Source organism: Pelodiscus sinensis, chromosome 25 (genome assembly GCF_049634645.1).
Source record: "Pelodiscus sinensis isolate JC-2024 chromosome 25, ASM4963464v1, whole genome shotgun sequence".
NCBI lineage: Eukaryota > Metazoa > Chordata > Testudines > Trionychidae > Pelodiscus > Pelodiscus sinensis.
The window spans coordinates 23,633,042-23,658,642 of NC_134735.1; the positions used below are offsets into that span (position 1 = coordinate 23,633,042).

The 25,601-nt window shown below is 44.2% G+C and overlaps 1 protein-coding gene and 2 long non-coding RNA genes across 3 annotated transcripts in view; 2 read left to right on the plus strand and 1 right to left on the minus strand.

The window, feature by feature from the left end:
* The first annotated feature begins 21 nt into the window (after window positions 1–21).
* Window positions 22–20,007, plus strand: LOC142819976 (uncharacterized). Its single transcript, XR_012897676.1, has 3 exons — window positions 22–273; window positions 18,831–18,919; window positions 19,887–20,007. It is a non-coding gene; the product is annotated as an uncharacterized LOC142819976 (long non-coding RNA).
* LOC142819977 (uncharacterized) lies at window positions 280–2,600 on the plus strand. The gene is made up of 2 exons (XR_012897677.1): window positions 280–462; window positions 2,252–2,600. It is a non-coding gene; the product is annotated as an uncharacterized LOC142819977 (long non-coding RNA).
* Window positions 3,691–25,601, minus strand: part of RLF (RLF zinc finger) — a 119,235-nt gene continuing 97,324 nt past the window's right edge. Inside the window, exon 8 of the mRNA XM_075909195.1 lies at window positions 3,691–20,763. Coding sequence (XP_075765310.1) covers window positions 15,964–20,763 — 4,800 coding nt within the window. The 3' untranslated portion in view covers window positions 3,691–15,963. The remainder of the gene's footprint in view (window positions 20,764–25,601) is intronic.

Genomic DNA, 25,601 nt, shown 5'->3' on the forward strand with positions numbered 1-25,601 from the left:
AAACGCGCTCTTCGGCTTCCGGCGCCGTAGCAAAACCTCCCTTCCCGCTTCCGGTTTGGCGCCACTGGAAATCCGGCGGGATGCGGCGCGGCGTCCCAGCAACCCTCGCCCTTCCGGCTCGGTGATGTCACAGGCCGTGTCGCTCTCGACCTGTCCCTGCGCGCTAAGAGATTTGCAGCGACACCGGGGAGGGGCTGCAGGCCGGGCCCTGCGGGGCGCGTGCCCCGTTCCGCGGCAGAGCCGGGGCTCGGCTTGGCAGCGCGCGCCGTGCAGGTTAGTTTTACCTCAGAGAACGCGCGACCGGCTGCTGCATTTCCTAACGGACGTTGCGGCAGATGTTCATGACGTCACTGGGCCAATAGGGTAATTGTGAGGAGCGGGAGGATTTTCTGGCCCTGCTGTGCCAGGAGCAGTTACCGGACACTGGAGCGCCCGGCCCGCGGGAGAGGCCGAGGCACTTGGGTCTGTTCAGTCCGCAGACGCGAAGCGCGAGGGGGGATTTGAGAGCAGCCTGCAGCTCCCTGCAGGGGGGTTCCCAACGGGATGGGGAGAGGCTGGTCTCAGTGGGGGCAGAACAAGGAGCAATGGGCTCAAGTTACAGTGGGGGAGATCTAGGCTGGATATTAGGCAAAACTATTTCCCTAGGCGGGTGGGGAAGCGCTGGGCTGGGTTCCCTAGGCAGGTGGTGGAATCTCCATCCCTAGAGGTTTTTAAGTCTCAAAACCCCGGCCGGGTTGATTTAGTTGGGATTGGTCCTGCTTTGGGCAGGGGGCTGGACTTGACGACCTCCTGAGAGCTCTTCCAGCTCCATGATTCTATGATACTTTATTAATTGATTTTATTCACTTTTAATCTGTTAAATCCCATTTCTTTAAATTGTTAAGTATAGGTGTGTTAATTCTAATTTAATCAATTAGTTTTATATTATTTATAATTGCTATTTTGGAGTTAGAGCTAGATTATTACTGGGATAATTTTATTTCTGGAGGCTCCTAAGGCACACCATTAAATGTGTACAGGGCCAGCCAGATGGAAGCACTGCCATTGAATATTCCTTTAGAAGTAAGGGACTGCAACAAAATGGGGTGGATAGAGAATCCTCAACCCAGCAAGTACTAGGCTACTCAGGATCTCCTTTTTTGTTAAAAACATCAGGCGCCCAGGCACATGTGAATGTGACCTGCTCCCAAGTAACCCAGGGAGGAAAAAGGGGTTACAGTTGTTTCTGGATGATGTAATCCCCCCCTTTTGCTAGTGATGGAAAGACTAGCATTGGCAGATAACTCTGAAACTATCGAAAATGATGATCTTGAAAATGGATAGTCTTGAGAATCCTGTATGTTGAGGATGGATTCTCATAAAAAGATAAGTTAATGCAGTTATTTAATTATTACCATGGACACAAATCAGATATCTGAAAAGGCAACACACAGAAACGTGTGAACACTTTAACCTGTCTGGGCACTCATTAATGGATCTCAAAGTCACCATGTTGTTTCAGGCCAATTCCACAAGCCAAATACCAGGGAATGGTTAACTTCATTTACAAGTTTGATTCCTATCAGAGAGGAATGAATAAAGATATTGGCTGGCTCACACAGTATCTTCCATGACTTAATGACTTAACCAACAAGAACAAACAATGGGTACTTATAGAGGTGCAAATTGTTCTTATCAGCCTCTTGTAACTTGAACAATCTAATTCACTATTTTTCTCTCTCTCCCTCCACCTCCCCCCCCCCACTCCACCTTCCCTTGTTTATTCTTGGATCTGGACTTTTAATACTCCAGTCATCTGAAGAAGTGGTTTGTGCCTATGAAAGCTCATGATACCATCTATATGTTTTGTTAGTCTTTAAAGTGTTACTAGATTGTTCGTTGTTTAAGTTTTGCTCATTTAGTATTACTCCTTGCATTAATTGACGATCGTACTAAGGATGTTAAGGATCGTGTAATTCACTAATCGAATAGTCGAATTTTTATATTGACTATTTGATTAGTTGATAGGGTGGCACTGTTCCTTTGAAACCCGCCACTGCGTTTCATAGTGGCAGCACCCCATGGTGCCTGGGATCCCGGGCTCTGTGCAGTGCTGCTGCTTTGAAGTACCCCTGTCTTCCCTCCCCTTGCTGCCTCTATCTGATAGAGGCAGCAAGAGAGGGCGTAGACTAGTCCTTAACATCCCTAGATGGTACTGCTTTAAAGTGAAATGGTAAAGGGAAAATTTGCTTATTTTATCTATTTTTTTTAGCACAACTGCATCAATAATGATAGTACCATAGAGTAACAACTTTTTTGCTCAAACATGAGAATTCAAGAATAGTCCAAAAGGAAGACAAGGCAGACCTTAAGAAAGAAGTATGAAATAAAAATTTACCAACCTCAAGATCCTTCATGTTCAGACATGTTCCTTTCATCATCTTCAACACAGCATCCTCCTGAGAAGGAACACTTCTCATGATGTTTCGTTCAGGCAATCAGTCCTTGCATATCTTTGTTGCAGTGTTTGCATTTTGCATGTATGCATGGCCTGTCTTACCCACAGGTTGAGGAATTTCATTAAAATATTCCCAAATTGGGTCTCTTATGGCCCGCTGCCATTATTGGGTTTTTCCCTTCTAGTAAGAGATGGTATGATAGATCTTATATCAATAAAAACTACATTCAGAAAGACCTCAAGACTTCTGGAACCTGCTGCTCAAACCATTACACGTTTGTTTCTACGCCTATCCCTCCCTTCTCATGTTTATCTCCATACTTTTCCTTCTCCAGGTCTATTCCACCTCAACCATCTACTATTCATTTAGCATTTTGAAACTTTGCAGTTTGAGAGGTAAGGGAATGAGTTTGTGTACACCAGTGGTCGCCAACCTTTTTAACCACAAGATCACGTTTTCAATATACAGGCAGTCCCCGGGTTACGTACAAGATAGGGACTGTGGGTTTGTTCTTAAGTTGAATTTCTATGTAAGTCGGAAGTGGTACATATTGTACCCCGGGTGTCCCCGATTCAGCCGCTGCTGAAACTGACCAGCGGCTAACTACAGGAAGCCCAAGGCAGAGCTGCTTTGCCCCGGGCTTCCTGGAATCAGCCGCTGATCAGTTTCAGTAGCAGCTGATTTGGGGATATCTGGGGTAGAGCAGCTGGGGTGCTGCCAGGTTGGTCCCCGCAGCACCGAGGTGCAGGGCTGCGGGGACCAACCCAGCAGCGCCCCAGCTGCTCTGTCCCAGGCGTCCACATTCAACCGCTGTTGAAACTGACCAGCAGCGGCTGAATCGGACATGCCTGGGGCAGAGCAACTGGAGTGCTGCTGGGTTGGTCTGGTAGCGCCGACCCTTGGCGCGGCGGGACCAACCCGGCAGCACCCCAGCTGCTCTACCCCAGGCGTCCTGATTCAGCCACTGCTGAAACTGACCAGCGGCGAGAAAAGCCTGGTCTGCTGGGAGGGCAGGGGAGGGGGGCGCACTAGCTGCGCCCCCCCCAGCAGACTAGGGAGATGCGGGCAGCGGGACCACCGAGACGCGCCGCGGTCCCGCTGCCCGCATCCTCCGTGGCTTTGCTCTGCGTCTCCCTGGTCTGCTGGGGGGGGTTCCCCCAGCAGACCAGGGAGACGCGGAGTGGCTTTTCTCGACGCGGAGGACGCGGGCGGCGGGACCGCGGTGCATCTCGGCGGTCCTGCCACCCGCGTCCTCCGCGGTGAGAAAAGCCCCGTTCGTAAGTAGGGATCCGACGTAAGTTGGATCCACGTAACCCAGGGACTGCCTGTATGTGCAATGTAAGATCTACCTCAAACCCAAATACCCTTGCCCCACTTCCTTCCCACTCCTTCTCTGAGGCCTCACCCCTGCTCATTCCATTCCCCTTCCTTCCCCATCCCCACTCACTTTCACCAGGCTGGGGTAGAGGGTTGGGCTGCTGGCTCTGGTCTTGGGTCAAGGGGTTTGGAGCATGGGAGGAGCTCCGGGCTTAGCCCATGGTGAAACATTGGGGTCCATGAGGGAATTCAAGGTCCAAACTCTGGGAAGGAGTTTGGGTGCAGGGTGACTCATGTCTGGGGCAGATGGTTGGGTTATGGATATAAGCAACTAGTTGACTACCTGATAAGCATAAGCTTATCGGATAGTCGAGTAGTGACTAAACTAGTCACTCTCCCCCCCCCTTGCTGCCTCTATCAGAGAGAGAAGCAGCAAAGGCGGAAGCACCATCTCTGGGGGGGGGGGGGGGGAGTGGGGAAACAGCATGAATGGGGATTGAAGCAGTTCCTGCTTGCACTGGTTCCCACTTCAGCCTTTGAAATGTACAAAAGCCCTGTGCTCTCTGATCCCTGCTGCCTATATGAGAGGTTTAAAATGCAGAGCCACAGGGCGGTTGGCTCCTGGAGCCAGCATGAGCCAGGACTGCACAGTCCCAGATCGAGCAGGATTCTGGAGCTATCCCTGCAGCGTGGTCCTATCGACTAATCATATAGTCGATAGAATTATTCAGGGGTGGGACAGGAACTCAGGAAGCAAGCTCTGGCTGGGCACCATTAAACTGAGATGGCTTCCGGGCGAGGGAGCAGTGGAGTTAAGGAACTCCCCTTCTCACATCCTGCATGGCAAGCAGGAAGCTCCCAGGAGGGCAGCTCCAAATCACAGGGCAAGAGCAGCACGACAGTGAGTGGAGAGGCAACTGAAGTGCTAGCGATTGATAGGTGATCCTGACTGGTTTGTCCAGGAAGCTATCAGAGGCTCTAAGATCTACAGGTAGATTCCGATCTACTGGTTGGTGACCAGTGGTGTACACAAATTTGCAGAGGGACAGTAGGGTTGAGGTTTGTTAACAAGCACATTATCTCTGGAGACACAAATCCACAGTCTGAGAACTACAAGGCTGTATCTACATTGGCGTGATCTTGCGCCAAAGTGGCCGCTTTTGTGCAAAAACATGCTGCCAGTCTACACTGGCAGGGAGTTATTGCGCAAGAACACTAATGTTTTAATGTGTGAAATCAGTGCTTCTTGCACAAGAACTGTGATGCACCCGCTCAGGAATAAGCCCTCTTGCCAACTGTTCTTGCGCAAGAGGCCAGTGTAGACAGGCAATATGAATTTCTTGCACAAGAAAGCCTGATGGTTAAAATGGCCATCGGAGCTTTCTTGCGCAAGAGAGTGTTTACACTGGCACAGATGCTCTTGCGCAAAAGCACATCTCTTGTGCAAAGGCACATGCCAGTGTAGACACTCTCTTGCGCAAATACTTTAACGTAAGAACTCTTGCCTTAAAGAGTATTTGTGCAAGATCATGCCAATGTAGATGTAGCCCAAAATTAAGCATCTCTGATGTTGTCTTCTAGGGTGGCTAGAAAGATTAACCTAAGAAATCTTTACAGAAGCCTCTGGAACCCTATAAAATTGGGTTCTTAATCAGGGAGCTGTTAGAACTCATTTAGAAAACTTTTCTTAAACATTACATGAAAATATTCTCACACTATTAAATTACCATGTATAATTCCTATTCCATGATGAGATAGCTTTGAACTATAATGTATCTTAATTAAATCCATCTTTAGATTTAGGGTTTTTTCCCTTAAAAAGCATTTTATTAAAAAATCTGTTTTAAATTACAGAGTGAGTGTGAGAAAAAAATTAATTTCCAGGCTTTCAGAAAGGAAAAGTCAATTTTTGCAGCTAGAGAGGGAGATAGATGAGTGTAGCCAGTGCAGCAAAGGTCTCTGTTGAGGCGGGGTAGATGAGTGTAGGGGAGTTTGGACAACCCTATCTTCACCAGAGTAGGTCTGGCCCTGCATTGACTGGACTAACGATGGTTGTCTTGCCCAAAGTGCAGATTTCTAACAAAGCAAACCCAGGCCTGTCTCAAGTTTGGGCACATACGCATGCAGGCCAGGCTGAGGTGGGGGAGCTTTGAGAGTCAGGAGTGCTTTAAATAATCGTGCGTAGGGAGTATGGTATAGTGAAACCATGTCAAGAACATTGGGAGAAACTTGGTACTGGTACATAATATTTCTGATAAGCAAAAATCAGATACAGCCATAGAACTGTCAATCAAGTAAATAGTTTTTGGCAACAGCCTGAATAGCTGGATGTATCCCAAATATGGGCATAATAGGTATTTTACACAATATGCAGTTGATTGGTAAATATTAGAACGACCAAGTCTCGTTTTACTATAAAATGGAATTAGTAAGAAGAATCAATGGGAAGGAGTGAGCAGGATTGACCCACAAGTCCTGCTTGTTGTAACCAGAAGTAAATAGATCCTTCACACCAGTTACCCCAGTGCATGGTGTCCTAATGGGTGGGAATCAAAGGGACTACGACCTCCTGCTTGGTACTGTAGGTAGCATACAGGTTTACTTTAAGTTAACTAGGCTTAAGTATTGAATTATCTTCTATTAATTGTTTTTGCATTGCTTTGCACTGTATTAATTGCTTTAGAATTCATAGTATTTAAGGTTTAAATTGTATTGTAATTGTTTTTAAGTCTTGTAAAATTTAAACTATGTTAACTGCTTAAAGCTTACAATAAATACAAAAGTGTTTCTCAGGAGTCTCCTAGTTTCCCTTGGATCTAAAAATCAAACCACATGACACTGGCACAGGATCAGCCTGGGCAGCAGGCTCTGCTCTGGGGATGGCTGCACACAAGATGGGCTCTTTGCATGGAGGCTGGGAGATAAGAACATAAGAACGGCCGTACTGGGTCAGACCAAAGGTCCATCCAGCCCAGTATCCTGTCTGCCGACAGTGGCCAGCACCAGGTGCCCCAGAGAGGGTGGACCGAAGACAATGATCAAGCGATTTGTCTTCTGCCATCCCTCTCCAGCCTCTGACAAAAAATTACAATACAAACAGATAAGTGCTACCAGGGGTGTATCTGGCTTCCTCTCCAGCCCCGTGGTGCTGGCGGCTACAGATCCCGAGGATGTGCCCACCCTGCTCTCTAGCACCTGGCTGGTGTCTCTCTCCAGCTGTCTGCTGACTTTCAGAGCTACTTTGAAACTCTTGTAGCTGTTCAGTGGTGGTTTGGTGGCCTTCCTCTTCAGCTGCTTGAGGCTGCTGAGCCCCTTCACACACAGGCTGGTCCAGAGTTCTGCTACCAGGAGCTACATGCTGTTCATGGCAGGAGCCTGTCAGGGAGTTGAGTGCCTTCCTCTCTCTGCCTCAGGTTGTTCCCTTCCCCCCACAGGTGTACACTCCTCTCCCTTTCGCTGCCCCTGCAGCAGTGCTGTTGCTACTGCAACCAGATTGAATGCTGATGGGCTACCTGGTGGCTATATAGAGGCAGGGCAGTTGGGGAACTTGCGCTTTTGCACCTGGCAGCACTCAGAATGGCAGCTGACATCTCCTCCACCTGACCAGCAGTTCTGAGGAATGCATGCTGAGCACCATTGTGCTCCAAGGGGGCAGGAGCCATGCAGCCTCCCCTCTCCCTGGTGCGCTGGGTCAAGTGGGGGAGGACGTGGGAGCCACACAGCCTCCCCCTGCTCCGAAGGGGAGCAGTGGGCTGCAGATGGAGGGATTCCCTCCTCCCCAGTGTTCTGATTTTTATCCACCCTGCAGCCTGGCATCAACTAGTTGATCACAGATCAACTAGTTGGTGACCAATGGTCTAGATAATACTTAGTCCTACAATGAATGTAGAGTGATTTTGTATGTGTGGTCTATTCCCTAGGCAAGGAGGAAAACTCTAATCTTCTATGATTCTGCAACTTAGTTTTCACTTTTTTGTATGACAACTTTTAGATTCAGGTCACTGAAGATCTCCTTTCTTCCTGGCTTGCCTGTATGTTAGGATAATTTGCTCTTGTACCATTAGTAAGGTCTGAAAAACTGCCCAACTCTCCTGAATGTTTTTCCATAGTTGTGCTTGCAAAGTTCTGCCCTCAAAGTCCACAGTCTTAATTCTGCACTTTTCACTTTCCAGGTCATAGAATCGTGAACTCACTTTCGCTATTCAGTGCCGAATACTCAACCAGTTTATCTGTCAGAACCAAATCTAGAATAGACGCACCCCTAGTCATTTTCTCCACCTTATGTAGTAAAAGGTTCTCTCTAATGTATAGGTTCCTAAACTGGGAGGCATAAAGAAATTCCAGGGAGGGGAGGGGAGGGGGAGGTGATCCAGCCTCCCCAATCAATTCACCCCCTCTCCCTCACAAGAAAGAGCCCGATCCATCCAGTAAAAAAAATTCAGAAAATACTGGACATGTCTGGAATTTTGTTTTTCCTGATTCAGGCGTCTGCCAGAACATGCGCAGCTCGGGCTGGCTGAGGTGGGAGGAGAATGGAGCATCCCGGGTGGACTTTAAAATGACCATCTTAAAAGGGTAATGCCAATCCCAACTAAATCAACCCAGCCAGGGCTTTGTCAAGCTGAGACTTAAACACCTCTACGGATGTAGACTACACTACTTCCCTAGGGAACCCATTCCAGTGCTTCACCACCCTCCTAGTGAAATAGTTTTTCCTAATATCCAACCTGGACCTCTCCCACCACAACTTGAGACCACTGCTCCTTGTTCTACCATCTGTCACTACTGAGAACAGCCTCTCTCCATCCTCTTTGGAACCTCCCTTCAGGAAGTTGAAGGCTGTTATCAAATCCCTCTTCACTTCTGCAGACTAAACAGACCCAACTCCCTCAGCCTCTCCTCATAGGTCATATACTCCAGCACCCTAATCATTTTGGTTGCCCTCCACTGGACCCCCTCCAATGTGTCCACATCCTTTTTGTAGTGTGAGTCAGGGGGTGGGAGCCCAGAACTGGGCACAGTGCTCCAGACGTGGCCTCACCAGAGCCGAATAAAGGGGAATAATCACATCTCTGGATCTACTGGCAGTGCTCCTATTAATGCAACCGAATATGCCATTAGCCTTCTTGGCTACAAGGGCTTCCCATCCACTGTAATCCCCAGGTCCTTTTCTACAGAACTGCTACTTAGCCAGTTGGTTCCCAGCTTGTAACAATGCTTGGGATTCTTCCGTTCCAAGTGCAGGACTCTACACTTGTCCTTGTTGAACCTCCTCAGATTTCTTTTGGCCCAATCCTCCAATTTGTCTAAGTCACTCTGGACCCTCTCTCTGCTCTCAAGCATATCTACCTCTCCCCGTAGCTTAGTGCCATCTGCAAACTTGCTCAGGGTGCAATCCATCCCCTCATTCAGGTCATTAATAAAGATATTGAACAAAAGCGGTCCAAAAACTGAAGTTTGGGGCACTCCACTAGAAACAGACCGTCATCCTGACATCGAGCCGTTGATCCACTACCTGCTGGGCCAGGCCTTCTAGCCAGTTTTCTATCCATCTTACCGTCCATTTATCCAATCCACATTCCTTTAACTTGCTGGCAAAAATATTGTGGGAGACAATATCAAAACTTGCTGAAGTCAAAGTATGTCACATCCACTGACTTTCCCATGTCCACAGAGCCACCAGTTACCTCATCATAAAAGCTGATCAGATTGGTCAGGCACGACTTGCCCTTTGTGAATTCATGCTGACTATTCCTGATGACTTTCCTCTCTTCCAAGTGCCTCAAAATGGATTCCTTAAGGATCCGTTCCATGATTTTTCTGGGAACTGAGGTAAGACTGACTAGCCTGTAGTTCTGTGAATCATCATCCTTCCCTTTTTTTGAAGATGGGCTCTATATTTGCCTTTTTCCAATCATCCGGGATCTCTCCCAATCTCCACGACTTTTCAAAGATAATGGTCATAGGCTCCTCAATGACATTTGCCAACTCCCTCAGTACCCTCGGATGCATTAAGTCCGGATCCATGGATTTGTGTATGTTTAGCTTTTCTAAATAGTTCCTAACCTGTTCTTTACCCACCAAGGGCTGTCCATCTTCATCCCATCTTGTGTCAGTGCATTAGTCCGGGAGCCGACCTTGTCCATGAATACAGAGGCAAAGAAAGTATTGAGTACTTCAGCTTTCCCCACATCATCTGTCACTAGGTTACATCCTTCATCCAGTAGGGGCCCTATACCCTCTCTGATCACCTTCTTGTTAATATGCCTTTAGAAACTTTTTTGTTATCCTTCATATCCTTTGCCAGTCGCAATTCCAATTTCACTTTCACCTTCCTGATAACCCCCTGGCATTCTCAAGTTATACATTTAAACCCCTCCCTGCCCATCAGGTTTCTGAGGGAGTCAAAGTCTGCTTTTCTGAAGTCCAAGGTGTGTATTTTACTACTCTCTTTTCCTCCTTTGGTCAGGATCCTAAAGTCTGCCATCTCATGATCACTGCTTCGGAGGTTGTCACACACCTCTACTTCCCATATTTGTTCCTCCCTGTTTGTGAGCAGAAGGTCAAGCTGCGCACGGCCCCTGGTTGGATCCTTCAGCCTTGTACCAAGAAGTTAACCCCAACATTCTCCAAAAACTTCCTGGATTGCCTGTGTACTGCCGTATTTGTCTTCCAACAGATGTCAGGGTGATTAAAGTCCCCCACGAGAACCAGGACTTGCAATTTGGAAGCTTCTCTCAGTTGTCCCAGAGAAAGGCTCATCTACCTCATCCACCTGATCCGGTGGCCTGTGGTAGACACCAACCACAACATCGCTGCTGTTGTTTGCACCTCTAAACTTAACCCATAGACTCTCAACAGGTTTGTCTCCCTCTATATACTGGAGTTCTGAGGTCTTTAGTCCTAATTCAAAATGGCATCATAGAGCTAAATTAAAAGTTATCTTGTGGTAACTGGGGAGTGGGGGGGAAGGTCTTTGATGTGTCATCTCTATGCAGTGTACTTCAGATTACGTATGTTCCCTGTACCTGAGACAGGACAATTCTACCTAGAAGGATCTGCAGATATACCCCTGCTTCCCTTATTTTCCATCCCAAAAGTTTAAGGGGCTGTATTGGTCCCAGCATCATCTCAACTCCTTCCTCACTGCAAATCTTGATACTGGGATCTGAAGAAGAGATGGAAGGAGAGTAGTGCAGTGATTCTCAACCTTTCCAGTCAACTACACCCATTATGGAGTTTGATTTTTCTTGTGTACCCAAGTTTCACCTAATTTTAAAACTATTTGCTTAGACATGCAGACACTTAATACAGTAAGTGTTTGCTCTCTCATTTTACATCATTATAATTTTATTGGAATGTAAATATTGAACTTGCATTTCGGTGTACTTGAGTCTCTCTTCCTTTGTGAGTCTTGTCTATAGCTGAAACATGTAATAGCTTTAAGTGGCCACTGGGGCATAAAGCCCCAAGCAAGTGCCCTGCGTGCCATCCGTCCACTTACAACCCCAGCTAAATCCCTCCAGTAAACCCTGAGAACAGTGATCTAGATGAATTGAGTACCCCTACAAAATATAGGTTTCCACCAAGGGTATGCGGACCTAGGTTGAAAAACACCAGAGTAATGCATCACACACAGGGACATCATCATCTTAAAGAACTCCAATCATTACCAGATGAATAACCATTTCCTCTTCAAGTACTTCTCACAATGCTTGGTGCACCTTCAGTAATTCACAGGCAGTGGCTCCTTGGGGAGTTGGGTTCTTGAACATTCATCTCACTGCTGATTGAAGGACTGCTCTGCCTATCTGACGCAGCAATCTGTTCCAAAAGGCACTGTATTGTGAAGTGTACTGAGCCCTTTTGCAGGTATCTGAAAGGGACATCCCAGAATGAGGCTACTGGGTCTCTTGTTGAGTGTGCTTTCAAGAACTCTCATGAACGAGCTTGTAGCACAGTATTCAGCAGCCTGAAATCCATTTTGACAGCAAAAATGACCTCATCCTTCTTGCAAAGTAGATAAATAGATTTTCCAAAATGGCTTAGTTTTCCACAGGTAAAAGTCCAGGGCCCTGAGTACATCCAAAGAGTATATAAATTCACGTCCTGTCTGCATGTATGCAGCTTAGCATGCACAAATTGATATGACCATTCAATACCACTTTAAGAATCAATCTTGGGTGCAACATCATAGATATTTTGTCTTTGTAAAATGTTCTGAAGGGGAATCAACCACAGGCATCCCTAGCTCCTAGTTAACGTGATCACAAGCAGAAATATCAACATCATAGAAAGATGGAACATGATAGCTGTTTGAATGGTACCCCATCAGTGTCAATAAGAACAAGTTCAGGTCCCAAGCTGGCACAAAGAAGCCAAACACGCGCTGTCTGTCTAGGACTATAAGTGGTGCAGAGAAATTCAGACGGGAGTGGTGCAGCACTACTTACATAGTCTACATAAAGCACAAAGAGAGAAGTGTGTTGACATGCACTGAGCGGATGCTGCTAAGAAAGAATACTTCAGTCTCAAGTGCATGTACAACCTGAAATACAGTATATATTGGGACAAGCACTTGAAAAACATTTATGAAACACGTACAGAGGCAGTCAATATAGGGAGGAATTCCCATGTGTGCATTAGTTGGCTTTGAGTATATGACAGGTATCTTTTTCATCCTTTTGCATTGTCATTCAAGAGCTGCAGAAATTTGTTAAAAAAGCCCTTTTAAAAGCCAGGGGTGAGATTCATACTATATATCCTTAGAAAAAAAGTTTCTAATGAAAGTGATAGTGAGAAAGCTAGAATACATTTTTCTACTTTGAATATAGTTGCTTATTAATTACTTTATACCTCTTTGCCAAGCTTTAATATTTTACATGACCTGATTTTTTTGTAATGTTCACCTATTTTAAACTTCTGATCCATGAACTGTGGAACTCCTTTCCAGAGGAGGTTGAGAAGTCCAGGACTATAACAGGGTTTAAAAGAGAACTAGATAAATTCATGGAGGTTAAGTCCATAAATGGCTATTAGCCAGGATGGGTAAGGAATGGTGTCCCCAGCCTGTTTGTCAGAGGGTGGAGATGGATGGCAGGAGAGAGATCGCTTGATCATTACCTGTTCAATTCACTCCCTCTGGGGACACCTGGCATTGGCTACTGCAGGCAGACAGGGTACTGGGCTGGATGGACCTTTGGTCTGACCCAGTCTGGCTGTTCTTATGAAAACCCACTGCCACATTATTTGTCAGAACCCTGTCACAATTGTTTTAAAAAAAATGGTTCTGAGCTTCCATTTATAGGGTGTGGGGAAGTAAGGCACTAGCTCTAGTTCCCACTAACACAAGGGTGGGCAATAATTTTTGATGGGGGGGGGGCATTCCAAGATTTTGGAAAGTGGTCAAGGGCCTCACACTTCCATGATATTAATGGAGATGTAGGGTCTGGAATAGAGGTTGGGTGCAAAAGAGAGCTTGGGGGTAAGAGACTGGGGTGCAGGAGGGAGACGAGTCTGGGAGGGAGTTGGGACGAAGCAGGCAGTTGTGACCTATGGCAGGGGACTGGAGTGCAGGGGTCTGGGATATGACCTAGGGTAGGAGGGGATTGTGATCTGGGGCAGGAGATTGGGGTGCCAGATCTGGGAGGGGGTATGGGTGTAGGAGGATGTCATGAGACACGCCTGCAGGCCTCAGACAGCAGGGATGGAAGTTTCCTAGCTGTATTACAGCCTGGTATTCGTGTACCCTGCAAGCACAAACACCAGGTGTTTGCTATCAGAAGGCCTTCATTGGCCACGACTCCCTATGCTTGCTAACTGAGCGCCAACTATGGGATAAATAACATCACCTCGGCTCTCAGTCCTGTGGGAATGTTAAATGTGGCATTGGGCCAGCTCGCACACACTCCGTAAACAGCAAACATAGAAGATTACTGGGAGTCCTGCCCCTAGATGAGTCTCACCCGGAACCCAACCTCGAGTGGCAACTGGGATTTCCCCATGCAGAAGCAACATCCATTGTGGCTGAGTGCAAGGCAACCGGAACAGGACACCTCCCCTCCCCCCACAGAACTGAAGGAACCCTCAAGGTTTGTCCAGTGATGTTTTGGCCTACCATCCTCTCTGAATATCTATGGAGCCACTCTCAACCCACCCTTTGTTCTATTACAATGCTGCAGCCATGCAATGCAAGAGATCACATCACTTGTAATATAGTGGGCAATGGGGAGGAGGTGTGGACTGAAGGATGGCTGTATCATTATTTACCACCAGATGTATTAACACAATGTGACCTGGGAAACTTGTAGACCCCGCACTGTTTCTCAACAATGGATAGCAGTATACAGAAAACTGTCAAGATTCAAGGCGTAGCCTCCCCCATTACTATCCTCCTCCTCATAGAATTAAACCCAGGATCTCTGTTCTATTACCTCAACATATTTCAGCTGAATCTTTTTTGTCCCCCAGCATGGAAAAAATGGGGGACAAGGAATGGATCTGGATAATACAGAAGTTCATATAATAGTGTTTTGGGTAAACAGGAGTTTACTGTACTGAATATCTTGTTAGTGTTTCACTAGCAATAGATGTGCCCAGATTACTAAAAATGGACTCTTTAACTTCCATATTCCTAGAGGCCCTTATCTTATCCTTCCCAGCTATGTTTCCCCCACCCATTTACCTTAATAGACAAAAGGATTTTGTGTTTATGGGCTTCTCAACACACATTGCATTAATTCAGCTTTGAATAGCCTCGAATCATTTTGTCCCTCTCATTAAACCAGTTGTTTCTATCTTTAACTGTCTTTATCTCAATTATTTTATTTAGCATTAATTTAGTCTTCTTTCCTGCAAACCATCTTTTGGGGGGTAATTTCTTATTTGGGTCTCTTTGCCAAACATTTTTTTGTTAATGCCGCAGATTTCTCAAAATTTCATCCTGGAATTAGCCACCTGTTTCTTGATTTCTTTTGTCTATGAAAATGTAGATTAAAAAAAACCTAGATTTAGTTTTGAATTTGAATTCTGATTCCTCATTCTGCAGGACTATCTGGGTTTCATTTCCTTCAGTGAGTAGTACCGAGAACTAAAATGGGGCCATTTCTACTCAGATATTTGAACACTTTACATTGTTAGGAAGAAACAGATCTAATGTAGCTCATCTTCTAGTTAAAGTCATCACCATTGTTCAACAGAATCTTCTGGCTACGCTATATTCATTACCCACAAGATCCCTAGAGATGTTAGAATCCCTCCACCTATGGTTTCTTTTGGCTGAAGTAACTGAAAAGCTGGTCAATGCCTCCAGTCATGGGTGTATGTGACAGATACCCAAGATAGCTTTTTAAATTATTTGTGTTTCTACCCGATGTATAACACAGAATTACAGTAATAAAGATTACGCCATCAGGTTTCAGCTACGTACTAAGTAACAAATTCCATCATATTTTAAATATTTGGTTCAATATCTGAAAATGGCCAGCAGGCTACATTTATTTAAATAGGATGTGTTCTTAGGCTATATGCTGTTTTTCTAGTACTCGCGCATTTTAATGTTCACAGAAGAGTTAATAAAATAAGCAAGTTTTAAAAAATTAAATATCGAAACATACAAAACCAGATTCAGATCTGTAAACAGTCTTCAGAAGCTTCATATTTTACACCATTGCCATTGCATTAACAATGACCCTTAATTCATTTACCATAAACAAAAATGAATTGTAAAACATCTGTAATAAAAAACATCTATCATAAAAAGTGAAGATTTACTGTAGGGTAAACAAAATATGGGTGAAAAATTGTAGTTTATTGAAACTCAACTCCAAAAAATATAAGATGCTGTAGTGTACAATATGTTACACAATGCACCCTTAGGTGCACATTCAAGTCAAGTAAGAACTCAGTCTTTCCCCAAACCCTGGTACCCTAGTACTTGTTGTTCCATATACAATCATGCACATTTACTTTGCAAGAGGAAGCCCCCAGAATTCTGAGGTGTTAATTAGCACCAAAAACAGCACATTCCATTTTTTTTAAATGAAACTGGGGAGCTAAATGAACTTAGCTAATACTTTCTGACAGACACATTCATGGAATTAAACAGCCTAATCTAACCTAAACAGTGTGTGTACTGTACCAGTTTGTTATAGTTTGCAATTTTCCCCTTATAGCAGTAGTGAAGAAGTCAGTTTTTAAAACAAACTACTTATGTACTTCCTACACAAAGTTCATCTGACTTTTTCGTTGGAAATAAGTCTATAAGAGGTGTGGAAAATCTGGATCTTTCAAGGACGACTACTGGTCGCAAGTAATGGAGCTGTTTTAAGGCAAGATCTCCACAGTCTGTTAGTGCCTTGTCTAATATGGCCCTCAAGTTTTCTAACGAAGGGACAGATGTTGACTCTGTTGATAATAAAGGTTGGATTTCTGTTAGCTGGCCATGCACTGCTGACCCATGATTTTGGGGTATGTTTACTTCTGTGCTTTCACACACAAAGTTGTCTATCACTCCCCTTTGTAAGTCTCCATCTTTTTTTAAGACACCATCAATCTGAAATTGTTCTGGGGACTCCCATTCCTCTAGTTCTTCATCATAGTCATCATCATCGTCATCATCTTCTTTTTCCTCACTTTCCTGAATAAATTTTAGAAATGAAGATTCAAATCCCATTGGTTTATATGTTTTTAAATCAAATGGTCTGGACAATGAATGCTTTTGAAACTTGTTTTTTGTGGTGTGGAGTGGATATTTTTTATCATTCTGATGTACTGAGCTGTGTTGCCAGACTTCTGTCTCTCTCTCTGTTGGTAACTGCAAAGGTAAACTAGCAAAATAAGAGCTGTTCTCTCTACTTTCAGATGAACCTTCAGTTTTACTCAAAGAGTTTGTTATATTACATTCTTCAGAACAACTAGTTTTTGAACTATGGTTATATTTTAAAGTGCCTGAATACACAAAAGCACCTGTGTCAAAATCCAAACAATTTGCTGCACCTCTAGTTTGATTTTCATTGCCTGTATCTTGATGAGCATAAGCAGTGTTTGGTACACAATGTTCTCCATTTTCATGCAGGTTGTCTGTGTGCATTATATTTTCCTTTTTAAAATCTCTGGCTTCCTCTTTATTTAATAGCTCTGTTTCCAAAGAGGTTTTCTTTTTGATCATTGTACCACTTTTAACACAAAGTACCAGTTTCTCAGTCTGTTGTTCTATATAAATACTGGTCATCTGATGTGTGCGTTTATAATGCCTCACAATACTGCTTTCCAGTTTTACTACAGACAGACACCCTTGAACCATGCAAGGATACTGATTCTGGTTAGATTTTTCTCTACACATTTTCAGGGCCTCCTCCTTTGTTTTAAAATGAATCAAATGTTTTTCTTTATTTTTGCCAATTGTTTTAGATTTTTCTTTTATCTGTTTCTCATTCTCCTCATTTATAGCATACTGATCTTTCAAACAGTCTTGTTCATTCTTCTCATTAAGCAGATTTTCCTGTTCCTCTTTATGATTTCCAAAGAGACTACCATAATATTCACGATGGCAGAAATCTACATGTTGAGAGTAATGGTTATAATTTGTGAAAATCCTATCACAGCCATTAAGGCTGCAATGAATTTCAAAGTCTTTGTTTATGTCTTCTCCACTAGCATGCTGTTCTATCAAGTGATGTTTTAACTTGTTAAAAGTATCAAACACAGCTGGGCACTGAGGCTGGTTACATCGAAATCTTGCAGATTCAGTTTCAGAAAGGGTTTTTTGATCCTCTAACTGATCAAGGTTATGAAAGTCACTGCAATGCTTAGCAAGAGCCTTAGGACATAAAAAGCGTTTAGTACATTCTTTGTATTTGCATGCAAATATTTTTTTACATTTGACAAGTTCTCTTTTTGTTCTTGCTTTATCTTTTTCTAAACAGAGCTGCTCTTTGTTATATTGATGTACAGTCCTATAGTGACGAATCAAACCTTTCTGATTGGTAAAGGCAGAGTTGCAACTTTTATGAACACAATGGAATGGTTTGTGGTACTTATGCAATATATAACATAAATTTCCTTTGGCAACTGTTCTTTTACTTCCTCTCCCCTCTCTTGCTTCCAATTCTTCCCTGTGGCTGTTTAGAGAAGATATTTTAGAAGGTTTTCCAGTTATATTACTATCTGTATCTTCGCTGGACTCCAGATCAGTTTCAGAACTACATTCTTCCTTCTTCAGGTGGCACAGTTGCTCAGCAGATTGTGCAGTTTTTTCTGTATGTTCGTCCTCTCTATTGGTACAGAAACCTGGGGCTGTAGATGCATTCGTTTTTAGCTTGCCCTCTGTATATGCACCTACGTGCTCACATTTTTCATTAGCAAGTAGTTTCTGAGTTCTCTCATTGCCAATTTGATGTTTGTTTCTATAGTGAATTCTAAGGTGTGTTTTTCGTGTAAATGATCTTTGACAAATATGGCATTTAAATGGTGAATACCGATGTCGAAACATATTTAACTGAAGAACTTTTTCCTTTGAATAATTATGTTTTTTGACATAATGCATTAAGAGAGCTTCTCTGGTCACAAACTCATATTTGCAACCTTGACGTTCACAGAAAAATGGTTTAGCTGCCAGTTGAGTGAGATACTGTGTAGGTAAGTTGTCTTGTTGCTCTTGTAAATGAAGTTCTGAGGTAGATTCATTGACAACTAATTGAGGACATTTGGCATCATTAAATGTATATGACTGTAATGACCCCAAAAAAGGCTTGTGTGTTAAAGTGGAAGAATTTGCAGCAAAATTAGACTTTAAACTTAAATGTTTCAAGCCTAACAGAAGATCCAACATGGCATCTTCAGTATTTGGCACTTTAGAACCTTCATAGAAAGAAGGATCCATGGAAGAACAAATGTCTTCCTTGAGACAATTTTTTCCTTTACAATTAGTATTACAACACAGACTTTCTGGAGAATCAGTATTTGTATCAGAATTATGCCTCAGATGTGCATTAAGATCTTCAGTGTGTTTACTGTTTTGACTATCATTAATTAGACTGAAAATATCTTTAGCTTTTATCCCCATCTTTTTTTTAGGTTTGAAATGGTATGGATGAGCCCTTCGAAGATGTTTCTGCATACTTTTGGCATTTTTGTATGTTGAACTACATCCTTCAAAACCACAGGTAATTTTCTCCCCATCAAAACAAACTGCCACATGGGAGCATTGTTCTTTTAAACTAGAAGGGTGAAAGACTCCCTCATGCGGTATTAAACTTCTAGGAATTGTCTGATTCTGTGCTATTGTTTTTATCAAAGGGGAAACCTGCCTTTTAGTTACTACAGTAGAGGTTCTGTGGCTCCCAAAATAAACACTACAGTTGCTTTCACTATCAGTTTCATCGTCAGAGAGAGTTTCTTCCTTAGTCTGTAGAATTTCTTGAGAACTTGTTGACTCCACGGACAAAGTAAGATTTTCATGTGGACTGAAATTATCTGCTTGATCAAGCAGTTGAGACTCAGGAAGATAACTGCATTTGTCTTTTGAAACAGGCTCTTCAAATTTAATTGATGTCTCCTTCACTTCTCCATTTGATATTGAAATATTATGCATTGCAAGGTGATTCTGAAATTCTGTTTTTGAATAATAAAATTTTTTGCAACCAAGAAAGTTACATGTATATGATGCATCTCTAAAATGCTGAGCTTCATGGTGGTAAAGCTGCCCCAAGTCACTGAAAATTATGTTGCAACCATTTAATTCACACTTGTATCGTAGATCTTGATGCATTTGTTTGTGATTTAGTAATTCATTAACTGACCCAAATCGAGCATAACAATCCATAGATACGCACATGTATGGCTGAGGACCACTATGCACTCTTTCATGCTCCTGCAGATGAAAAGATGACATGAAGTGACGTCGGCAAAAAGCACACTTCTCTCTCCTGTTTTTCATATCCAAGTAGTGTTTTGCATTTTCATCATTGTTTTGATGTTCAGCTTTTAGATGTACACTTAAATATTTAAATTGTTTAAATACCCTAGAGCAGTCTGTGCCAGGACATGGATATATGTCTCTATCTTGCAGATGGAAATTTTCTAACTGGCTAAATGTCACATATTCATGTGGGTCATTTTTTCTGTTTTCAGATGGTTGTGGTTGCTGCTGCTGCTTTTCCTCAGGTGATGCAGACATTTCCACAGAGTTTCTGGATGTACTGGTACTTTGTGATGATCTCTCTTTTTTCAGCAGTATTTTCTTTTTTGGTCGGTAAGTTCTACTAGGTGGCATTTTAACATGCTCCATTACATGAGGTACAAAAATTTCCTTTTTCTTGAACTTTTTTGTACACACTGGACAAGTATAAATACCATCTTCCATGTGCATCTTAGAATGATGTAGTATTCTAGCCTCTATACATTCTCTTTTGCATAACACACAGAAGAATTTATATTGGAGCCATCGCTGATACCTTTCAGAAGATCCAATTGGTTTTTTCACTCTTGTTTTCTCTTTAAGTTGATTTGTTGCCTCTCTTTCTCCTTCATAATATTTATATTCTTTAGTCTCATCGCAATCACTCAAAAAAGTTTCTAATATGTCAGTTTCATTGACTGACATATCATTACAACTTGCATCATCTTCAGAATCGGAAGCTTCTTTCCCTAAAAGTTTAAGACAATGCCGTTTTAAAGTCTTCCAGTCCCAAAATTCAGGATCAAATGGCCAGTATGCTTTTAAAGCTAGCAGGAGCTCACAACGGAGTGAGTTTGGAACCAGTGCATTTTCTTCATCAAATTTCTGATCTGGTTGCATATGTAATTCTTCCAGCACATTGTATCCAACTAAACTTGGCTCGAGCAAAAACTCAGTTAGCTGACATGCTCTTCTAACTTCAAGATCCATTGGTAAAAGGCATGCAATTGTTTTACATACAGATGTCTTCATTTCATCATTTCCATTTGATCTGAGCTGAAGTGCTCTCACACATAACAAGACAGATATAGCAAGACCTGCTTCTTCTGCCTGTGTGGAAAAAAAACAAACAAAAGTTACTTTTTAGTTCTTTGACAGATGCATTCTTTCCTGAATCACACAGTGTGCAACAACAGCATCTACATCTGTCTGAAGCTATTAGCATATCTATTACAAAACTAAAGTAGATCAGCAGAAAAAATTGCCACTGTAGAAAATTGGGAAAATAAAGACAGTAAGTTGCACAGTACATTCTATAAAACCAAAAATTATACCTCAAAAAGAACGATTGGGCACTTTTAAAAATAATATTGATGATTTTGCAAATGTAATCTTGTATGTCATCCCCAATAAATTCTGAGTTACTTAGATATTGAGCTTCTACCATTTCTCTTGGCAAACTCTCAATGGCCCCACCTTTACTGCTGTAATGCTTTCTACTAATAACCTAATTTTCCTTCGGAAAAAATTATTCCATTTTTCCTATTAATACACAACTCCCCTTTGTTAATTCTAATATTTGTAAAATTGTATGTCAGTCACATTATATGTTTCTTTTATTTCTCTCCTTAAAAGTTAACTCCACTTGCTCATAATCATGTTAGTTGGTTTACTTTGAATTTCCTCCAAGTATTTAAAACTTTGTCAAATATGCAAACCCCAACAAGTAACCGAGTCCCACTTCTGGGGATAGTAATGATTTTTTTTAATAAAAGGTGGGATGAGGGTGATGTCATGGGATAATACACACTCGAATTTCACTCTCCATTCCACAGTGTTACGTACATTCCCATCTGCAGAGTCAATTTTGTTTGGCTATACAGCAAAGAATCATTTTACTAACTTGCCCCAAAATCCTCATGCTAGTTCTGTGTATGAGGTGTGATCCTGGGACACACAAATTGGCAGTTTTGGTGTCCTTCCGTTTCTCTCCTCAGACCAACCACCAATTGCTCTTAAGAGACTCAGAGGTTGGGTAATCTTATTAAGGCAAGGGTGGTGAACCTATAGCCACTCAGCCAAATCCAGCCTGCTTTTGCACCCTCCCTCTCATCCCAGCCTGCTCCCCAACAGCACTTTATTGTGCACTGAACTCCTCATTTTTGGCCTCACCCCAGAGCCACAAAATCCACTAGCCCCAGTGGTGAATGTCTTTTTTTCTGCTTCTCAGTTGTGAGCCACAGTAAGAGTGGTTTTGTTTGTTTTGCTTCTCACTTGTGTGTGGCTCCTGACAGATTTTTCTGTGGGTCAGTGGCCCACAACTCCAAAAGGGTTTCTCACCCCTCTACTAAGGTCAACAGGCATCCTCTGACTACATCACTATAAACTCTTAAGAGACTGAACTCCATCTAAAGCCTTTTCACAATCTCACCAATACCACATACAGAAAGCTTCCCAGGATAGATTCCCTCGTTCTGTGGATAGGGCCTGTGTTCTCTGTTACTTGATGTGCAACTTTGCATTTGGAGATGTTAAAATTTGCTTGACAAGGCCCAGTTTACCAAATGATCCTGATGTCTCTGGGCAATCGCACTGTTGTAATTTACCATTACACCAAACTGTCATCTGTAATCAGAAGTGATTTCATATTTACCTCCAGTACAGTGGAACTGCTGAATAGCATTGTGCTTACTATTTATCGCCTCAAAAACCCACTATATACATTCCTATACCAGTTCATATTGCAAATAATGAGTGCTTAACTGATGGTGGCGTATAGTACTAATTTTTAAATCAGAATATTATGCAGTACAGTAATTCCTCATTTAACACGTGCTTGCTTAACACATTTTCGCAATAGCACAATTTTTTTTTTAGGGAACATTTTTTGAATTACACGACCGTCCCCGGATTAACACGATTTTCCCAGCCAAGCCATTGCCGGCGGCTGCCTGGGGCTTCCCCTGCCTCCCTGCAAAGCAGCAGAGGGTTCGCTGCTCGTTGCGCCGTTCCCTGCTGACTCCCCCTTGCTGGACGCTTTGCCCCTTTTTCTCCATCCCCACTTGCAGGCCGGCAGCTGGGTTTCCCCAGCTGGCCCTTCGGCAGTGGCTGCGTGGGGCTTCCCCCGCCTCCCTAGAAAACAGTGGAGGGTTCACTGCTTGCCATGCTGTTCCCCGGCGACTCCCCCCTCACCGGACGCAGTGCAGGTCCTGGCAGACCCGTCACAGGGGCATACTCCCAACCCAATCCCCCTCCCCCTCTCCTTCACCCCCTTCCACAGAGCCAAACACCTCCCATCCCTGCTGTAACCCAGTCCCCTTTCTCCCTCAACCTTATGTCCCAACAGATACCACCACTTGAAACGCAGTTCCCACCTTTTCCATTATTTTCAATGGGAAAATTGACCCCACAACACATTTTCACTTAACAGGATCATTTTCTAAAACATATCTATAGTGTTAAATGAGAAATTACTGTACTAACTCAGCACTTAAATCGGCTTCCGTACACCTAATGATTGGAAGGTAGCCAACGTGATACCAATATTTAAAAAGGGCTCTAGAGGCGATCCTGGCAATTACAGACCGGTAAGTCTAACTTCAGTACTGGGCAAATTAGTCGAAACAATAGTAAAGAATAAAATTGTGAAGCATGTAGAAGAACATAATTTGTTGGACAAAAGTCAACATGGTTTCTGTAAAGGGAAATCCTGTTTTACTAATCTGTTAGAGTTCTTTGAAGGGGTTAACAAACATGCAGACAAGGGGGACCCAGTAGATATAGTATACTTAGATTTTCAGAAAGCCTTTGACAAGGTCCCTCACCAAAGGCTCTTGTGTAAATTACATGGCCATGGGATAAGAGGGAAGGTCCTTTCTTGGATTGAGAACTGGTTAAAAGACAGGAAACAAAGGGTAGGAATAAATGGTAAATTTTCAGATTGGAAAGGGGTAACTAGTGATGTCCCCCAAGGGTCAGTCCTGGGACCAATCCTTTTCAACTTATTCATAAATGATCTGGAGAAAGGGGTAAGCAGTGAGGTAGTAAAGTTTGCAGATGATACCAAACTGTTTAGGATAGTCAAGTCAGAAGCAGACTGAGGGACTCCAAGAAGATCTCACCAAACTGAGTGATTGGGCAACAAAATGGCAAATGAAATTTAATGTGGGTAAGTGTAAAGTAATGCACATCGGGAAAAATAACCCCAACTATACGTACAGTATGATGGGGGCTAATTTGGCTACGATAAATCAGGAAAGGGATCTTGGAGTTATCGTGGACAGTTCTCTGAAAACTTCCACACTGTGCAGCGGCGGTAAAAACGGCAAATAGGATGCTAGGAATTATTAAGAAAGGGATAGAAAATAAGACCCAGAATTGGTCCCAGGAAATTAGTGAGATAAGGTGAGTGAGGGAGACAAGCTTTCGATCTTACACAGTCTAGAAGAGGCTCAAAAGCAGGGGTGGGCAATAATTTTTAAGAGAGGGCCACATCCAGAAGGGGCAGGGCATTGGGCAAAAGAAGCAGGGCCAGGAGACTTCTCATGCCCCCCCACCATGACTGGCCTAGGGGTGGGGGAGTACATGAAGTTCCCCCTTCCTCCCCAGGAGAATCGCCAGCTGTTTTAAAACAGCTGGTGATTCCCTCTAGGCACTGAAGTGGGAGAAGACCTCTCACACTCCACTCACCCCCAGGTCAATCAAGGCCCGGGGAGCAGGGCAGAATGCAAAGTCTCTCGCCCCCTACCCCTGCAGGGCAGAGGCTAGAGAACCACCAGCTGTTTTAAAACAGTTGCGCTTCTCTTGAGCTGCTGTGCGCTGTTAGTGGGGGAGAGGAGACTGTGCACTACCCCATCCCCAGGTCTCAATTGGCTTGGGGGTGGGGAAGTGGCAAGGTGACTGTGGGCTGAATTCAGCCCATGGAGGCCCCTTTGCCCACCTCGCCTCAAAAGCCTGTCTCTCTCACCCACAGAAGTTAGGTAATATCTTATACTGGCAGTCCCCGGGTTACGTACAAGATAGGGACTATAGGTTTGTTCTTAAGTTGAATTTGTATGTAACTCGGAACTGGCTCCAGATTCAGCCGCTGCTGCTGAAACTGACCAGGGGCTGACTACAGGAAGCTGGAGGCAGAATTGCTCTGCCCCCAGCTTCCTGGAATCAGCCACTGATCAGTTTCAACAGCGGCTGAATCTCGAGCCTGGGACAGAACAGCTGGGCTGCCAGGTAGGTCCCTGCAGGACCAACCCGGCAGCACCCCAGTTGCTCTACCCCAGGGTCCACAACAAAAGCCTGGTCTGCTGGGGGGAGGGGGGCACACTAGCTGCGTCCCCCCACCCCAGCAGACCAGGGACATGGGGAGCAAAGCCGCAGCGGCGGCGGGGTGCCGCGCCTCTGAGGCTTTGCTGTAGCATCTCCAGCAGACCAGGCTTTTGTTGGACCATCTCCAGCAGACCAGGGACACCTGGAGCAAAGCCGGGGAGGCGGAGGGGTCCTGCACCTCTGAGGCTTTGCTCTGGCAAAGCCTCAGAGGCGCGGCACCCCGCCACTGCTGCGGCTTTGCTCCCGGTGCCTCTGGTCTGCTGGGGACCGTCTCCAGCAGACCAGGGACACCGGGAGCAAAGCTGCAGCGGCGGCGGAGTCCCGCGCCTCCCCGGCTTTGCCAGAGCAAAGCCTCAGAGGTGCGGGACCCCTCCGCCTCCCCGGCTTTGCTCCAGGTGTCCCTGGTCTGCTGGAGATGGTCCCCAGCAGACATGGGGCACCCGGAGCAGCTTTTCTCGCCCCGTAGGTCGAGGTGGCGGGACCGCTGCACTCTGGGCGGTCCCGCTGCCTGCGAGCTCCGGGGCGAGAAAGTCCCGTTCGTAAGTGCGGATCTGACATAAGTCGGATCCGCGTAACTCGGGGACTGCCTCTATTGTACTTACCCATCTAGTCTCACTAATTCTAAC